This window comes from Conger conger, chromosome 3, assembly GCF_963514075.1.
Source record: "Conger conger chromosome 3, fConCon1.1, whole genome shotgun sequence".
Classification (NCBI taxonomy): Eukaryota; Metazoa; Chordata; class Actinopteri; order Anguilliformes; family Congridae; genus Conger; species Conger conger.
In genome coordinates this window covers 55,142,859-55,161,690 of record NC_083762.1, presented here as the reverse complement: position 1 = coordinate 55,161,690, position 18,832 = coordinate 55,142,859, and the positions used below count along the sequence as shown (strand labels likewise).

At 41.7% G+C, this 18,832-nt stretch overlaps 1 protein-coding gene across 11 annotated transcripts in view; it reads right to left on the bottom strand.

The window, feature by feature from the left end:
* Positions 1-17,646, bottom strand: part of LOC133124929 (peripheral plasma membrane protein CASK) — a 166,170-nt gene extending 148,524 nt beyond the window's left edge. For 3 of the 11 annotated variants that reach the window (XM_061236509.1, XM_061236511.1, XM_061236515.1), the window contains exon 1: positions 16,667-17,645. In XM_061236509.1, the coding sequence (XP_061092493.1) occupies positions 16,667-16,725 (59 nt within the window). In that variant the 5' untranslated portion in view covers positions 16,726-17,645. Of the gene's footprint in view, positions 1-16,666 lie in introns of all 11 variants that reach the window. The other 8 variants (XM_061236508.1, XM_061236521.1, XM_061236520.1 and 5 more) reach the window with 6 other exon arrangements.
* Positions 17,647-18,832: the final 1,186 nt, after the last annotated feature.

Sequence of the window (18,832 nt, the reverse complement as noted above, 5' to 3'; positions counted from 1 at the left end):
TGGTATCTTGCACCCATTATCTGCCTTTAGGTTCCACCCAGAACATTTTCCTGCTTGTGATAATCCGACAATTAATTTCAATATCACAATGACTGAGATTCTTCATAGTCCTTATATTAAACTAATGTAGCTCTCTAGTGTAGCTGAAATTGTTATTGCTGAATTACATTGTGTGTGCATTATTTGTGATACTATGCTGGATGTGTGTACTGTCAAAAAAATAAATTAAAAAATAATAATAATTCTAGAATTCCACGTCATCTTAGCTACTATACATGGCTTTTGGACTTTGGACGTCAATCCTTGAGAGCCCGCTTGCGAATGTACCATAAGTAGCCTCCATACGCCAACTCTTTTTCACACAAAGAGTCATGCTGTTCTTACAGTTAGTACATGTATTTGGCTGTGAAACTGCAGGTTGGAGATCTTCATCATTAAAATAGAATTTTCTTGGAAATAGCACATAAAAATTGACAGTGAGATATTGGGAGATTTCAGAGGGAGAAAGAAATGCAGAACTAACGGTTATCTTTTTATACTGTGTTATATTCGATTTTAAAAGAAAGTGAAAAATTTTTAAAGTGAAAAATATGCCAAGTCTTCCAGTTTTGAATGTAAAACATTCCAACAGTTTCAAATCTAATATATGAAGTATGTATTCTCTCATTAGATATGGAAAAACATAGCTATCATGTTTAACACCATATTTGATCATGATTTTGACAGCTGACAGCAGTTGGCTAGCAATCATTTGTGCAAGGTAGACACAAGTTTTAAGAAACAGATCAATTCTCACAGAATATGCACTGTGAATATCTTGCTAAACATTGACTTGAGATCAGTGACAGCAGCATACGTTTTTGGATGCAGTCCCATAAGTTGGCTATTCAGTGATTTCCAGTCAGAACAGCACTCTTTCAGATTAAAGATGCACATATTTTTTATCTGTGTCAATCAAACCACTCACGTAGGTTGACTCAGAGGACAAAAACCAGCCAAAGTTTTCCAACCCTCGACATATTTCCGAATCCAATCAAGGAAGGAGTATCAGGCAATCAGCAGCAGAAGCAGGGGCAGTTGAGTCTGCTTTCTGGCAGACTGACAGCTGCTGAACAAAGACTCTCTCATCCTCACTGCATCCGATCTGCAGATAGGGCCTATTGTCGGAAGCTTGCCTCTTGAATAAATCACTGTTAAAGATGCGAGTATAGAGTCATGGATGGGAGAGCAAACAGAGATAGCTGAGCAGTGAGCTTGACTCTCAACACAATTTCGCTCTTGTGCAAAATTCTCAAACTTGCTACGCGCAGTAGTGGACATTGTACACCTGTGCAGCCCCAATTCCCCTTCAATCACCCAAAGATGAACAAAAATGTTAAATTCTTCTGTTATAGCAGAGATAACATTTTGTGGTTGTGAATGTTTCATGCAAAGCCAAAATGGATGAGACTGATGCAGCAATTGCTCTGGGAATCAAACGGAAGGAGACCAAGAGATCTCCATTACTGAACCCAAAGGCAAGGAAGAATTTCTTTCTGCTTTTCGTAAAGAGCCACTCATTCATACAGGAAAAACGTTTGTTCTGCTTCACGGAATAACGATAGCACACAGTTACTTCAAGGCAATAACAATTATCTATGAAAACAGATGAAAAAAGTGAGATATGAAAGCCTGGTATTTGGTTAGGCACTGAGGTTAGGATGAAGAGCAAACCATTAGGCGGTTTACTCAACATAAAAGCAAACATTTATGCAGATCAAATCAATTAGTGTTGCCTGACAAGCCTCTGAGAAGTGCTACGTTACAGTGCTTCCTGTGTACCCAAGCACAGAGTGTCAAACACTACCCAGCAGCAGTGTCACTGATGGTCAGTGGGGGTGGAACTAAAGGGGTCTCTCCCAAACCAGCCAACACTAGGAATAACAACGAGCCGCAACACTTCCCATTGCAAACAGTGCAATGCTCACAAGACCAGCCGTGGGGGGGGGGGGGGGGGGATTTCAGGCAACAGGCTTAAGTAAAGTATTTAAAAAATAACTTCAACACGATTTCATTCCGTTAGGCTTCATCCAATTTTCATCCGTCCTGTTATCTCCAAATATTTGTCCTGTACCATGTCATGAAATTCTGTTATTCCGTTAGCAGACCAGTCTGACCTGATGGAGATCTGCAAACGTATGTAGAGTACAAAACCAGTTTTCACAGTGAAAGACTAATCTTGTTGAAACATGCATTTAAGAACCAAGCACCTCTAATACGGCGACATACGGAAAGGAACTGCACAAACTTCTTTCCGTTTGTGCCGCCAAGGTCATGCAAGGGTCATTGGGGGTTGATAGCATGTGGCCACATGATCCTCCGTCTCCCCACAGCTGTGTTTGCTCAGCCACTGCACAGAACGCGACTTCCTGCAATAGCCATTTGACAAGCACACAGGCACACAGGAAAAACACCACAGCAGGGCCTGAGCACAAAGCTGTTTATTTGCACTAGCATCCATCCCATTAACCCTGGGCTGAGTGTGTGTGTTTGCGAGTGTGCACGGTGTTCCAACTACACAATAATTATCACACATACTTATTATGACACACATACCACATACAAAACAAGCGTACACAGACCACAATTTAGAGCTAATCGGAGGTCTTGTAGCTTTTTCCATCCTATGGCGGTGTTATGTATGAACTATGCTGATGAGGAATGCAGGCTCTGCAGAGGTTGACTGATAATCTGGCCTGGAGGATCAATCAGGTCAAAACTTACCTCAGGCAACCTGAAATAGGCAGGTATGAAAGGTGGTTATAGAAGTTCCTGCACAACCATGCCTTCCAGTGTTCATATTGGTCTCCCTCAGTTTGTGCGACTATCATGTGTAAGTTTTGGGCCACAGAAGGTTTGAAATGTATGAAACCCCACTTGAAATTCAGGAATCCATGAATTGTCACCATGTTACCAACATATTATATTTTTGAAACAAAGAAGGAACATTATAAGAAGACAAAGACTTAAATAACTAGTACCCTCACAATGTGTTGTGGTAAAGATGACATAAAGGGAGCCTAAATTTGCTGGAAAGAGGCAATGTCATCCCTGACATGAGCACTACACCAGTGATCTATAGTAGGTGGAGCATCTTTCATCCAATTTAAAAAAAGATGCATTTCCAAGTCAAAAACAACATATTTTTAGTAAGGGTTAAACAAACAAACAAACAAACCAAATCATCTAAATCTACTAAATCAACCAGGTTATGCTTAATTCCCCTCTTTATTTTAGTCCAAAAAGTGTCAATTAGAGGACAGGGCCAGAATAAATGTGCCAATGTCCCTTTCTAGATTTTACATTTTGAGCATGTTCAGAAGAACTGTTGTTTCATCTTATTGCAAGTCACTGGGGATCGATGGAAACACGATATTATAGTATACCATATGGATTTCCTTGGATTGGTTACAGACAAAAATGTTGAGTCTAATGAAGCATTCTTCCAGGAATCGGGACTGCTTCCTCGGCCACTCTTCCAGGCTAGCATCACAGCATTGGTATTTTAAGTGGAATTATAATAAATAAGATTATAAAACCAAAATATTAAATGTTGGGGCAGATGAGTTGGGACAAAAAAACATCAACAGCAGTTTGAGCTGATATGCCAGCTGGAAGAGCTTTTTTTATAATGGCAAATCACAATTTGAGACCAGTTGTAATGTTTGTTACTGTATAATAATAGCAATGTTCTTCCCACACAGGTCATACTTGGAACACAAATCTAGAAATATCGCCATTATAGTCATTACATTACTACGTTTCATGAGTCACAAACACAAGGTTCATTCAGCAAGATAAAGTTCATTTTAGTGCAGCAAAATTATCAGCAACTTGTTTGCATTCTGATAAGGCACATTGACAAACCCCAGGTTTCCATACCAAACCATATTAGTATAAGAAGTTGGGAAGACTGTCCAACTTTTTTATGGGTCATTAAAAAATTTAACTTAATATTTAACTTTTCGCCTCATTTTTCTACCTATGCAGGTGCCCAAAGCATTATGCTGATTACATAAAATCTGTCAGACAGGTAGGCCTAAGTCAGATATCATTCTGTTGAAGACCAGCTTGTCTAACAAAAGACATAATTCAACCAGAAGATGAAATTTTGCAGAATCCATATCCATTTAAGGCAATATTTGGTGTGGATTCTCATTTCTCACATACAATTTTACCAAACTGCTTTTTTCACCGGCCCCATAAACATCAGAATAGGGATTGGCCTTCAATAATCCACATTGGCCGACCTCTACTCTGCATCACTAAACAAACATAAATCCTGTTTTTTCTGTCCCTTAGTCTCTCACTCCCTAAAACACACACATACATCAAATACTTCTTTCTCGAGATCCATATTTTCACCCTCAATACCCTTGCTTGCCCTACTGTGCCTCACTCACGCGTTTCTTTGTTCTGTTATTTGATTTCCTCTGTCACTGCTGAGAAGTACAGATGTGACAAAACACATCTTAGAAGTGTGTGTGTTTTAGTCCACCGTCCCTTTAAGCAAAGATATTTGCTTGCTCATTTACATAAACAAAGTGCGCTGTGTCTGTTCCATTGACTGATGGCGAGCCCATCAGTCAAAGGAAACTTGGCTAGTTGTGCCAAAAAAATTATTATAATAATAAAAGAAAAAAAAGAAAAAATAAGACTGGCAGTTTGACAGTGATGCACACCCACCCATTCCCATAAGTACTGCTCAGCTGTTAGGTCCTTCGCCACGACTACAGAGAATTTACAAAACTAAACTGGCTTACGGGGACAAGTCTATTCATTTATTTTCCCACTTACACACAGAAGAGCAGAGTGGCGGCACTGATTAGGCCTTCAGAGGTTCAGCGCGAAACCGCCCTGGGCACTTGCTGCATGTCACACACACAAAGCTTTTAAAAATATACATTTCTGCTACTGCTCAGATTCTGTGATGATAGGTCCCGTTAGTGGAGTTCCACGAATCACACGAAATCATCACGAAAAAGTCTCAAATTAGAATTGCACTAAATCCAACCTGGATTAAATGAAAACATGGACAATCTTCTTCTCTCAGACAGAGAAGGTGATATTTTACATTTCACGGTTTTGTTTTTAGTTAAATCACAAGGCTGTCTCTCCTTTGTCGGAAGCACCAATTTATTCCACACACCTAGGCACTCCTCGCGCCTTCCACTCAACTGGTGACGATCACTGCTTTCTGTCAATAAAACCGGGAGCTCCTCTTTCCTGCCCCAGTTCTTGTGTGCAGTCACGGTGTTCACGGCGTTCACCGAAGATCATATCTGTCTCTTCGGTACACACTCCTTGGGTGCTTGTGTCTTCTTATCCAAATAAAAGACTTGAGATTGAAGATGACTGACAGACACATGAGCTTTCCTTTTGTGATTTTTTTCTTCTTTTTCGGCCAGTGACCTCACCAAAAGGGCTCGAGGCTGTCCCTTCCACCATTGTCTGCTGAATCACCTCACCTATATCCCCTCCTCTCATATGACAGTACTTTATTCTTTTCCATTCCTTACATCTCCATTGCAGCATCTCCTTTAATCTTTCCCTCTTCTTTCCTCATTTTAATCCTTTAATATAATCCTTCCTCAACTTCCGGTCCTCTTCCCTCTTCATTAATCCCTTTCGCTGACAAATAGCAAACACAATAGCATAATTACAATTTAATATGCACAAAGGAGATTAAGCTAATTGAAAAGCTACATTCAGGGAGGTCAAATAATGTAATAAGGTTTATAGCCAAGGGACCTCGTTTATCAACACTCAAATCTTTTGAAAGTGTGCCCTGCTCAAGGTGCCATTCACTAGTTACTCCGTCAACTCCTCTATTCAATTTTAAAACAAACAAATGCTAAACATGTTATACCCCACACCCATGCATGTGATTTACCTCTGATTTAATTTGGTGGGGTCAATCGTTTGATTGTAGCTATGATTTGAATTGAAAAACAGTAGACTAACTTGAAGTAATCAGCTAAAATTGCATGACACTGTTCCGAAAGAGGGGAACAGCAGCATTTGCTGTTGCCGAATGCCACATAGGAGATTGCAGAACCTAGCAAAGTCATCTTGCAGCATATTGGGAGCTTCAATCCAATCCCTAAAAAAGGAACTCATCTGCCTACCTAGGCTAGTAGCGGACTTCACAGCTGACGTTACCAATTACCTTTATTTATCAGATGGTCGTATCCAAAGTGACTTACAACGCAAAAATATACAACATTCGACAAATTCACCGGGAGGGGGACAATGAGGTATTGCCGTCAGCCTGCTCCAATTGACCAAATGTGCATCAGAAATGCAGATTAGATTAGGTCCTGTGATAATGTGGTAACTGCTCCATCATGCTAAATCTGACTGCTGCAAACTTTCTCTGTCAATTTGGGAAGCGTAAGGCGTGACTCCACGGTCCACCGGCCTGCTGTGTGGAAGGAGGGCGCTTCACCTGCAGCTGGTGCCACCGCCAGAGGAGTTCTTCATTGGGGAGAGCACTCGACCAGATAAAAACCTCGCTCCCTTGGCAACTCCACTGCCAATTACCCGTCAGCCTACCACACCAAAGGCGCCGGTGGCCAGGATTCACCACCAGCCCAACAGGGCTCCTTGACATTTTGTGTTGTGGCTTGAATGAAAAATATTAAGACTGCTTTCAAAATACCTGCCATTTCTACCAAATTCCAATTTGCACGGAATTTGCGGATGGAATTGCCTACAGTAAAACCGAAAGAAATCTGTTCCAAGACTCTGCCTAACTGACCTCACCCGTGCACTCTCCTCCTCCTTTCGGGGACACTTTGTTAACTTTCTATACTGTCCTCGCCAGTTCTGACCCTCACACTCTGACTGACTGAGAAAAAGTAGCACAAAAAGCGTACTTTAAAAAATGGCTTTACTCTCAAAGCAGACAAGTTTTCTTCATACTTAAAATAAAAACACTACTACTAATAATAATAATAATAATAATAAAAATAATACTTATCTATCTGAAACACTGACAAATGCTTGTTACAGTACAGAAACAGACTCATCATTGTCAGTTTTAACCGATTTCCCCCCAAAAATTCTGATTTTTTTAAAAAGGATTGTTGGGATTAAACCGATTTTCGCTCCGATTTTAGATTTTCTTATTGATGTTTATCTGCCTTTTAAATGTTCTGTAGACTAGACTATTGTTGGTAAATGAGGGTATGCAGCTTTAAGAGTGTTAATGTGGTGATTGGTCCTTGCGTGTATGTGAGGCCGCTGGGAATGGTGAGACAGTGAGTGGAGTTTTGCGCCCATTATGTGTGCATTTCGAAGGAGAGCATTGTCGTGGAGAAAAGACAGTAGTACAAGGGCGTTAATATCATTTTCCTTGGTGCAATAAAGGACTCCAGCGGAAACCAGCTAAGTCGTTAAGTTGGGTGTTAGCCCTGATGAGGGAGCTACAGCTAACTAGCTATAATCAGCAGCTTCCCCAGTGGTCAGGTCCCCCAGTGTCTCCCAACTACAGTTCAGAAGCAGGAAAAAGTGACACTGAAAATAATTAGAAGTTGAGGTCCCCCCATGCTCACTGCACATAAAATAAGGAACCGTTGTTGGTAAAACCGCGATATCGTAAAATAGTGTATACAAATAGAACCGTTACTTTTATTACTTTCGCTGTTAAAAAGAACTGAACGGAAATTAATGCGCTATGGCCGTTCGGTTTATGGGATTAAACAGGGTTCCTTAGTATTTACAAATGTCATTAAATTTGCAGTTGAAATAGCAGGGGCAATTTATCCTATCTCCTGGAATGCGCACTATCAACGTTCCATTCACAAAGCCTATGGTTAAAAGAAAAGTCAATAAAAGATTTACCCTGGAAATTTGCATTATTATAACCTGATTCCCACCTGTTTTTTAAAAATGTAAAAAATTTCATCACATTTTTAAATAAAAAATAAACTCTGAAAGTGATGAGCTTTAAACACAGATTATCTGCCATCTGAAAAGCACAAGTGTATGTAGCATAAATACATTTGCCCACGTGAAATGTTTTCTTAAGGAATGAACTGGCATAAGACCCAGAGAATCACTGATTGGCCCCCAGAAACAATGGATATAGAAATAGCAATTGGTAAAACTTGCTCCCTTGAAGACAGCAGTAATATCAATATTGGTGATTACGACTGCATGTGGCACATGGTTTCACACAATTGGCTGATTGAAGCAATCACATCATAAATACAGGGCACAGCATTGCCATAAAAATCAGGGAACACATAGCCAAATGAAACCAGTTGGCGATTAACAATAAAAACTCATTTTATGTGTGGTATCTAATGGTCACATTCTATTCTATAACGACATTGATCAAATACCGCCGTCTGTGATCAAAATCAGAAGCTCTCTTGAAATAGCTAAATGGCTAAAAATCTGCAGCTGGCTGCAGACCGACTGGCTTGGTTATAAGAGAACAGCCATAAAGAAACCAGTATGCAAGAAACCAGTAAACTTTGTACTTCATGCAGGAACACGTGAGATAGGCCTACTCGAAAAAACGAATAATTCAAAGCCAATTTTTCTTTACCCCAACATTTTTCAGGATCTAAACTTTATTGTCTATTTGCCTTTAAAGAGATCAGGGACAATATTTTCCACCATTCCAAAAACTCATATAGGTCTTCCTGTTTTTTTTTTTTTATTCCCTTTCGGAAGTGTCCATTGAGAAGCAGCATGTGGCAACCTGTTTGCAAACAGCTGAATACAGATAAAATTAATGACGGTAAAAGCTTATCCTAAGAAGGGGACAGAGAAGATTCCGGGGCCACAAACACATTGGCTGCACCCGAAGCAAAGCCTCCCTCTTCACCGCCCTGACAGCCGAAAGCGCTCGTTTCTCAAAAGGGCCGACTGCGAAAGAGCCGGCCGCGGATTTCATCCCTGTAAAAGAGGTTCATCGTTCTCCCTCCCCTTTATAAAAGACAGCACCGGACCAGTTATTTCTTCTTCGTGGTGATTTACTGGAAATCTCCCGAATAAAACATTCATAAAGTGTAGGTGTCAGAGAGCAGTGCGGCTTTTCATTACACACAACACTGCGGCGGCTGTGCCCGGGAAATGGGCTCCAGTCAACCTCTGTGTGGAAATTATTCTTCCATTTTGTTGTTTTTTTAAAACATTATTTTACACAAGGGCCCTGCACCTTTCTACAGGAACGGAGCCAGAACATTACGCCGTAGCCCGAAGGCACTCCGAATGCTATCGCTTTGGCTGCTGATATCATGATATGCCCACAAAGCAACCTTCATCTGAAACGGATAAGGCAACTCCACACCTCTGGGGTGAAAGGAAACCCCCTAATCTCCTTCACAACCGGGCCTCGCCGCCAACCCTTCAAATGCTCCGGAGCGGCGGCCATTTCTCCAAACCGCTCCGTACGCCAGCGGATGGGAATACAGTTAATAGGGGAAGGCGCACTTTCTCCATCGCCGCGGCTAATTGCGTCGCGTAAATAAATTAGACCGACTCGATTGGGGTTGGCTCTTCGTATAAACGCGCTGTGGGAAGGAGTGGGAAGAGAGGGGGCCTGTGAATTGGTTGCGCGATTATAACCCAGCGGGAGGAAGAGAGGCCGGGTTGTCGGCTGCCGTCATTAGCGGCCGTGGCAATAGCCGCGTACCTAGCCACGCTCGGGAAGAGTGGACGCAGCGTATTAACGTGGGGAGGCCCGACCGCTTCGGACAGGTCCTCCCCCGCTTCGGACAGGTCCTCCCCCGCTTCCGACAGGTCCTCCTCCGTCCTCCTCCGCACCAGCCGATCGTTTCCATTGGGAATGTGCGACGCACCTCCGCGACGGGACATGAAAGGAGCGGCAGCCTTTCCTCTGAGCTTTAACAGAGGAACACCTGAGAATCCCGCAATTCAAGATCACACGCCGACATCACACACAGACCGGGGAAACGGAGACACACTGCAGCGCAACTCGCCATCAGAAGAGGGGAAAAGAAAGAATAAATTGGGCACATTTCCCGGCCGTTCCTCCCGAATATAAAACCAAAATGATCGCTCAGGAAAGAGAAATCCTGAAGCGATTGCTCAATTTGCTCAGCAATGCATGGAGGCGGCCAGCCATCGAGCATTATTGCCTACGCTAATGAAGGGGAAAAACATGAACCGCGTCGCTTTCAAATCACATTTGTGGTGTTAAATACAAATTAAAACGGCACTACAAGAAATTAAATATTTACAGTAATGGGGTGTCATCCTTTGACTTTTGAGAGCAAAATATATATATATATATATGAAATTCCGATAGGGCACTTTGTACTGCATGCAGGGGCGTTCTGGATATTTCACCCAGAGCCCCATCAAATTTTACAGCCATGCCGAAAAGCAACCGCACAACATCTGTCTCCGTCTTTAACAAAGCAGCAAGGGTAGCGACTTCAAAAGGACCGCCGCGGCAGCAAACCATTCAGCATGGCTTCCAGTCCACCAGCAACAACCCTCAAATGTCCAAACATCTCATTTCCCTTTCCTGAGGTCCCCTTTCCACTTCAAATAATCCCCAAACGGGAAGGGACTCAAATGCCCAGTTAAAAATCCCCACAGAGGGCTTAGGAGTTTGCTACATTGCTAGATAGCAAGCTCACAAAGCAATGCAAAGGCACAAGACATCACATTCTCAAAATGATCCCAAACAGTGCTGTATACTGGAGACCCAAATTCAGTTTGGTTCTTGGACAGTGGACACTCACTGCTGACAGAACGGGTAGTTAATGCCCTGGGAGTTCCAAGTGTCAATTAGCTAAGGGTGGACAGGCACCTCCAGGGGCAGGAGTGGTCACTAATGACAGAATGTCACAGCTTAGCAGTCAGCGACAGGCTGCAGGTCACAGACCCTTTTATATGGGCTAGCTGTTCTGAAGTAACCTTGTAATGAAAGAGCAGGTGGCCCCTTTCGGCGACTGAAGACGTGCTTTCATAAATTAGCGACTCTGCAGTTACGCCGACATCACGTAGTTAGACTCCCCAGAGCAATGCCAGGGCATAAAACGCTAAACTGAAGAGGCTTACAAGTGCAGGCGCACGGAACAGCCCGGCGTGATGTGGTCCCGTCTTTCACTGCACCAAGTCTCTGCAATTCCCACCGCTATCGTTTGCACAGTGCTGAAGAAAAAATTCAAAATTAGCTGAAAACGTGAGCGACCGGAAATTATGTTCTGGAGGAATCTGCCGATCTCGAATTTCATTCCTGGGAGGCTGCTGTGTCTGTTGGTTTACTGTGCCTTTCAGCAATAAGGCAATGCTTCATTTAAGTCAACAATTGGCTCCAACAGTCCACGCGCCCACATTTCATTCGGCTTTATTTGGCTGCTTGTTTAATGGAAACCACAAAATCCTGCAGAGACACTAACTGTCCAGGAGTGGAGTTTGAGAAGGTAGGAATAGCAGAGATACCGAACTCCGTGCACGGATAGCGCTGAGAGTTCAGTGGCGACTGCGCAGAGCGGCCTGGCTTTTCCAGACCAGGGAGCCACAGCCGTGTCAGCCAACAAATCCATTCTGAGCAAATTACACCAGAGAGACGGAGAGCTTTCTGGTTCATTCACGCTTGTTGCTCTCCCAATGTTTTGCTTGAGGCCACAGTTCTCACCAGGCAAGTTTGCAAGGCTGGTTTCCCCTTATGTGGGTCAGTGTTTCAGAACTACTAAATCACAGAGACGCTTTCGCTTTTGGTGTCCTTACCTCACCCATTTCCTATTCAAAATACAAATGAATCATCGTGATTCGGTAAAATAAGGCCTTAAATCAAACTAATGAGACAAAGTGTTAAGGTAAGTCTCTTTCTTGCAGATAATCCTAGCATGAGTCAAAATCAAAGTTTCCTGAACTGAAGCAGCATCAGCAATCCCTCACCCGGCCGATGTGTGAAAGCATCGAGCTGGCCTTGTCATCGATGACGCACATCAAAACATGCGAGCGGCACTTTCCTCTGTCCCTGCTCAGATCAAAAGACTGTTCTCAGAGACAGGCTCATGTCAGCCATTAAGCCTGAAAGAGGCTTTTTACCAGAACTGAACGACTGAAAAAATTCCTGTAATTGTATCAATTTTGTAACACGTTTTATGCTGCCGTGTGGTAAGCTCAGAAAAGCACTTAAATGAAATAATTTGTAATTGCGCTTAAATGAGTTCTATAAATACTTCTGTGCTGCCTTGCGGTAGGCTTGAGTGAACACCGCTTCAGAATTAAATAATTTGTAAATGAGTTCATATGTAACACGTTGTGTGCTGCCTTGCTTGCGTTTTAGAATGAATTAATTTGTAACTGAATTATTGTATTATGTAGCAAAGTTATTATTGTAAACAATAAAATATGGTTTTGTTTTAGCATGTATTGTTTTAGCATATCATACCTTGAGTCAACCTTTGTTTATTGTGGTTTGTATTTCAGAAGTAGGCTCATATTAAGCAATATACACATTTAGTACAGTTTATTTTACATTTATGAGGATGTACTCATCATAGTATTTTGAGTAGAAAAAAATGGTGTGTCTTGGAAATTTTATCTATATAAAGCTGTGCCTTGGGACAAAAACCTATAGTAACCTATATTTCTGTATTAAAGGTCCCATATTGTACACCTTTCCAGTGTTTTATTGCATGTCCTGATATCCATAACAAGATGTTTAATTAAGTACCAAAAAACAATCTCTACCCAGTTTTACATATCCATTCATCAGCGCATCTCATCAGCTTTATCAAGAACAGGCCGGTTTAGTGACTGTGTCTTTAAGGCTTATTGATATCAGTGAACTTCTATTCAGGTTGTTTGGTTAACTCTAACAAACTGCATTCAATCTCTGCCGGGTGCTTTGATTTGTCCGGCTACAAGGAGGCCTTGCTGAAGCAAATGAGAGTATCTGTGTGATGTCATAACTTAACATAACTCCAAATGGCTCATTTAAACTGAAATTAATTTGGGGAACTGTGTCTTTTGATACTTCCACAGTGTTTTTACAGCACCTTCCAACTCCTTTATCATTCACATAGCAAGGGAGATGTCAAACCGTTGCACTGTATATTTATAGTGAAACCATTCGTCTATGTTAACAAGTCTTATTCACAGCCAGCCCACATCATTCCCCGACATCTGGCACAGTGTGCACAGTGGAAACTTCTGACAACTACGGCACACCTCGACTCATCGCCCTGACAGCATCAAGCGATAGCTGAGGATACCTGCCATTTCCTCAGGTCATATGCACTCTCTTTCCTGGTTTAACAGCAACAATCATAATTCCATTGTGTAGCAGATTAATTTTTAAAAGACGAAATCAAAAAGCAGTCTCTCTACAGAATGATATCGGACCTTCCGAAGCAGGTGGAGGTGGAATGGAGAGATTCATGTCTTTGGACACAGCTTATGCCAAAACACTTAGCTAATCAGTCAACAGATACAACAAGCTTGCCTCGTGTTCATTGGTGCACCACGGTCAACCAGTCTGTTCTCAAAGTCTACAGTTAATTCATATTTGTAATTAAATAGATTGGCGCATGAACAGATATGCTTTGTGTCAACTGAAACTGAGTCAAATAGGGACCAAGGGTATTACGCTGGAGATAAATGTCAATCAAAGTTGTTTTCAACACTGAAGATTTTAATGTGTTCACTCTATTGAACGGGTGTAGCTTAGAATGGATGTACCTGAAGCCAGTTTCTTGGAAGCAGGCTCAAGGGCTACAGTGCCTTATTGTGACTGGATAGTGCCAATGACAAATGTGGCCATTCAATGTTTACTATACAAATGTTTGCTGCAATGTCTGGATCAAGCACCAATAACTAGGCAAATAAAAAACAGTAAGGCGGAACGCATGTCCCCACGGAAATGGTGTCTCCTATGAACTGGTACATTGCACACACACACGCATGCACACATGTATACAAAGACAGATGTGTTTACACACACTATGCACACATGCATGCATGTATGTATACAGACACACACACACACACACACACACACGCACATACATACATACATACATACATAAAAGCGTACACACACACAAGCATACATGCGCACACACACATAAATGCATGAACAAACTATGCATAGACACAAACAGATAATTACTTTCGCTTACACATACCTGAACACACTGCAACAAACAAAAGACAGCTTATGAGACCTAAGAATTAGTGCAAAAATCAAAGCAACAATGCTGAGCTACCAGTCCTGAGTTACTGATGTGACCCCTGGAAAAGCAATGTTCCCTTCAATGTTACAGAAATAGCGAGCAGCCCTCCTGTGAGTAATGGAATTTGATTGCTTATCAGGATATCTTATATCATTTCAATAAATGAGACTAAGAAGTATAACTCCACTATTTCAGGAGACGAAACCGCACGCCTATATTTGTCAGTGATGCCAAATGACAGGGCGGTGCCATTTTGTACAGGAGGGCGCTGAGAATTCCCAGGCGCTGCCAACAAACGCAATGGTGGCACCGACGTGCCCACACCAGGCCATCTTTCAGGAGGTTAAGGGGCGCTTGATTCCACAGGCATGTTTGGGTCTTTTTCAACCTAGGCCCTTATACTTGCTGCAATCTGTAGACTAGGACTACATGTCCGTTTGCAAGCAACCAGTCTCCCAACCCAAGCCTGTGTAGCAGAATGCAGTAACACACCCTCATGCTACCTTACACTCCCATATAAGCGACAAAAAAATGCAATTAGTATTATATACCCAGTTACAATCATGTGCATGCACAAAATGTTTAGGTCAAGAGCACAGATCATGCCAAAATGTCAGTGTCACAACAGTCTGTACATAAACCAACAGTATGACACTAAATCCCTTTGTCGGACCATACTAACACAAGAGCAGCTAATAACATGACAACTCATGTACATACAATCTGGCATCCAGATGCCTGCCTAGAGAACCCCTTAAGTAACCTGAGATACATTTAATATAAGGAACAGCCACAGTAATGCTCAGTCACTGGCAGGCAATCAACAAAGCTTTTTGCTAGCGCCAACCCCCAACCCCACAATCTTCTGGTTATTATCCTGCACTTTTTCATTTTTATTGTATTTTCACCACGTTTTTGATGCACTGTTCATATTCTGATGTGAAAAGCAGGAAGCTGCTTGCTTCTTTTTATGACACTCCATCGGAGAAATCCTTTTCCAGGGCCGCACCCCTCCCACTTGACCTCTCTTCCGAAAGAAAATAAATACATAATGCATTCATTGATGACTTCATTGAAACTGAGGACAACCTGCCTGATGCAGAACCTCGCAGCATCTTCGAGGAGCTTGTTGATATTTTTTGAAGTAGGTGACTGGAGGAAAGTGGTCTTAGAGTACGTCTCTTCTGGAGGTGCAGGTCATATAGCTCCGCCTTTAAACCCCCACCCCCAGAAAGGTTAAACACCTTTCCCTCTTCCTTCCTTCCTTTAGTTTGTCCACATTTCACCTGAATTGCCACACCTATGTCCATATTCCAGTGACAGGTAAAAGAATGTCAAAATACCACCACGGCATTCCTTTAGAGAAACCCACAACTGCACTTACTAAATACAATTACAAATAAAGCTATAACTATTTGTGTTTTGTGATTTCATCTGAATGAAATGAGATAGCATAGACAATCTGACAGTTCTGGAACTGATGTGCAAAGATGTGACTACTGTATGTTCGAAGCACAAGATCAAGCAGAACGTCGGCTACGGTATACTGTTAATTCACCATCGCACCAAAACGAGTGTTACGACAACTTGCGAGTTGCAACACCGAAACCGATTAAATATGGACTTAGGGTTATACTTCACAACCCTCGCTTCGAGTAACCTTGCACAGAAAGTATACCTTGTCACATGTCACAAAGCAAAACATGTGGCAAGAACATTATCTACTAGTCTGGAAATGCCTGAACACATTTCTACACAATTATTCATATTTTGACTGGTCATCGTTGTAGTAGCTCACGATTTCTGATGATGTAGTCGATTTAAAGCTCAAGCAAACGAACTGGTGCAGCGTAAATTCAAGACACAGGTCCCTTTTGGCGCATGGAAAGCCTACACCCAAAATGGCTAAATTGAACATCTATGGTCGTCTACGAAACGTTTTTGGATCCATTGTTGCAAGTAATTATTTAGAAAGTCCTACTGAATTAAATATTACAATTCCATATTTATGTCACAAAATACAATACGTAATAGATGTAAAATAACACGTTCTTGCAAACGCCTGGCTCTATCATATCCTATGTAATAATACTAGCTAGTATTATGTGCAATGTTATTTTGATTGCTACAATGTAACGGGTAGAAAACTAGTGGGACAGTGGGAGAAGCAATTTGTATGCATATCGACCGAGTCGCTCGTTCATTTAAGTGCTGAAGTCATTAATAATTGTTTTCCTATTGACTTGGTCGATGGATAAGGCAGTCATTTGCAATCCATAGGCTTGGCACTATGCAGGTGACAACGAGAAAGCTGCCATTTAGCCTAGTTCCACAGACACATTTAAATCACAAGCTAATCCATGCTTAACGTCAGCACAACTGTTAAAAATCATAGCACCCATGTTGATCACTTCCACAGCCAATGCATTCAGAGCGGACATCGTGATACTTACTTTCCAATAACCTCGCATAACTCATAGACATCTTCGAACAGAATGTCGTCGTCGGCCATGGTCCAACGGGAATGGGGAAATGATCCCCTAGAAATCCGTTCAAAACGTTATTCTTGAAATGAAGCAAAAGGACCACAGTCTTGTATTTCTGTTCGCCTAGTCGTGTGGGGAGGGGAAATCGGGAAAGCGTGTAACGTTATCAGTATTTTTACAAATTCCAATAGGTGGAAAATCCTTCCTCACGATTCTCCAAAAAGCACCACCGGTAATTTAGCAAGCTAGCGTAAGTTAGCTAGCTAGCTAGCGACTCCGTTTCTCTCTTCGGCCCCACCTTCTCCTTGTCCGCTGGCTCTAATCCTCTGCTCCAAGTCACAAACACGGTGATTTTCTACCATTAAACACTCAACATCTTGCTCCAACGTCTTCGCGATTTCTGAAGCTAAGCTAACACTGAAATTGTATCTGGTAGCTAGCCTAGCAGTGCCACTGATGCCTCTCTAGCTATAATGCTAGCTAGTGGAACTGAATATATATTTATTTGAAATAGATGACGTTAATATTACATTGGGTATCTTGTATTTATATCCCGTAGAATTAAAATGATGTTCCAGAGAGCCAGTTCTACAGCGCTCACATCTGTCTCTTCTTGACGCCCACACGATTGGTGTGCTCAGGTGTAGCTGCCAATAATGTAAAAATGGATCACACTAGCTAGGTAGCTGTATCTTCTCCAGCATTTCGTTGCTCCAGTTCTTCATCTCTTCCTTCGTCACTACGCCGCTGTTTCTGCTTCCAGAAACGCCAGACTCCTCCCTCCCAAGGTTATGAAGCTAGCATATTCGACGCCATAATGGCTCAAGCAGTGCGCTCGAATTCCCTTATTCCCTGTAATGGACAATAGGACCACCTGAGCCAAAATGACGAAAGGGAACTGCTGTGGAGTTTTCAGTTGTGCAGTTTCCCATTTCTACTATCAGAAAACAGAACTCACTCACTATCCACCAATCCACGGTGTTAACGATACGCGCACGCGTTGACCATCCAAATCCTATCAGCTGACGTAAGCGTATTTCCTTACCAACTGATTTTTCCTTCTAACACTAATTGTATGAGTGCTTCTTGAAAATTCAAAACATGCTTGCTGTATGTGATTTAGCCTAAATAACACACGCACATTAAATATATTTTTGCAGCTCTGCTCCTTTTTTGTAAGGGTGATTATTATTTCCCAGGCACCACTGTTTTTACGACTGAATCTTTTTTTAACATCGAAACGGTGTTCGTAAACGTTAATAAATATGTTCCCTTGGTAGTTGATGTAGTAGGCGGCTAGTTTTACGTTATTTTGCTGGAATGTTTTCATTATAAATACATTGTAAAAGTGCAGGCTATTATCTACGTTGTTGTAAGCGAATAGTAGGTACGAGGACATGCAGGGATCTCTTTCATTTCATTCTTCATTACTGCGAACTCCAGAAATTTCGAGACAGGTTCTTGTAATAGAAACAGTAAAGCATACTCCTAACCTAATATTAAATATTATCAAAATCAATATGTTTGTCCAAGAAATTTTAATTATTATAATGTGTCCGTCCACGTCCATTTAACGTCGCCTCGTTGAATTAGAACATGTAGGCTACCTCAAGTTAATGAAAATTAACCTTGAGAGGCGATGACAGCTCATTAGATTTCAGATAGATGTATGAAATAGGTTGGTTTTAATATTTAGTTCATGCAGTCAATGCTGTTTATTTAGTACTCTCATGATTATGGATATTTTATGCTAACACTGATTTACTGCTTTTTTCCTTATAGATTGCATAATTTATGACGCTTGAAAAATGTGCATGTTATTTTTAATTAAGACTGGACAGCCTATTATATATAGTGTGTGTATTGCTCTTGATTCCTTTACTTTTTTTAAAGAAAGATGGATTCTCATTTCTGGTTTTCAAGTGTCTGGGGCAACATTTCCTGTCTCTTTCAAACCTCCTGGTTACTTTTTATCTGCAAGAACACACCTGTGTGCATGCATAGACTCATGCGTTTTTGTCACAATCTGTTTTTACAGCTGCATAGTTTCCCAAATTCATGCAATCTACCTCCCTTAAAGGACAGTGTCCCACAGGGGAAATTAACCTTGGGCCTATCAGGTGTAAGCCCCAC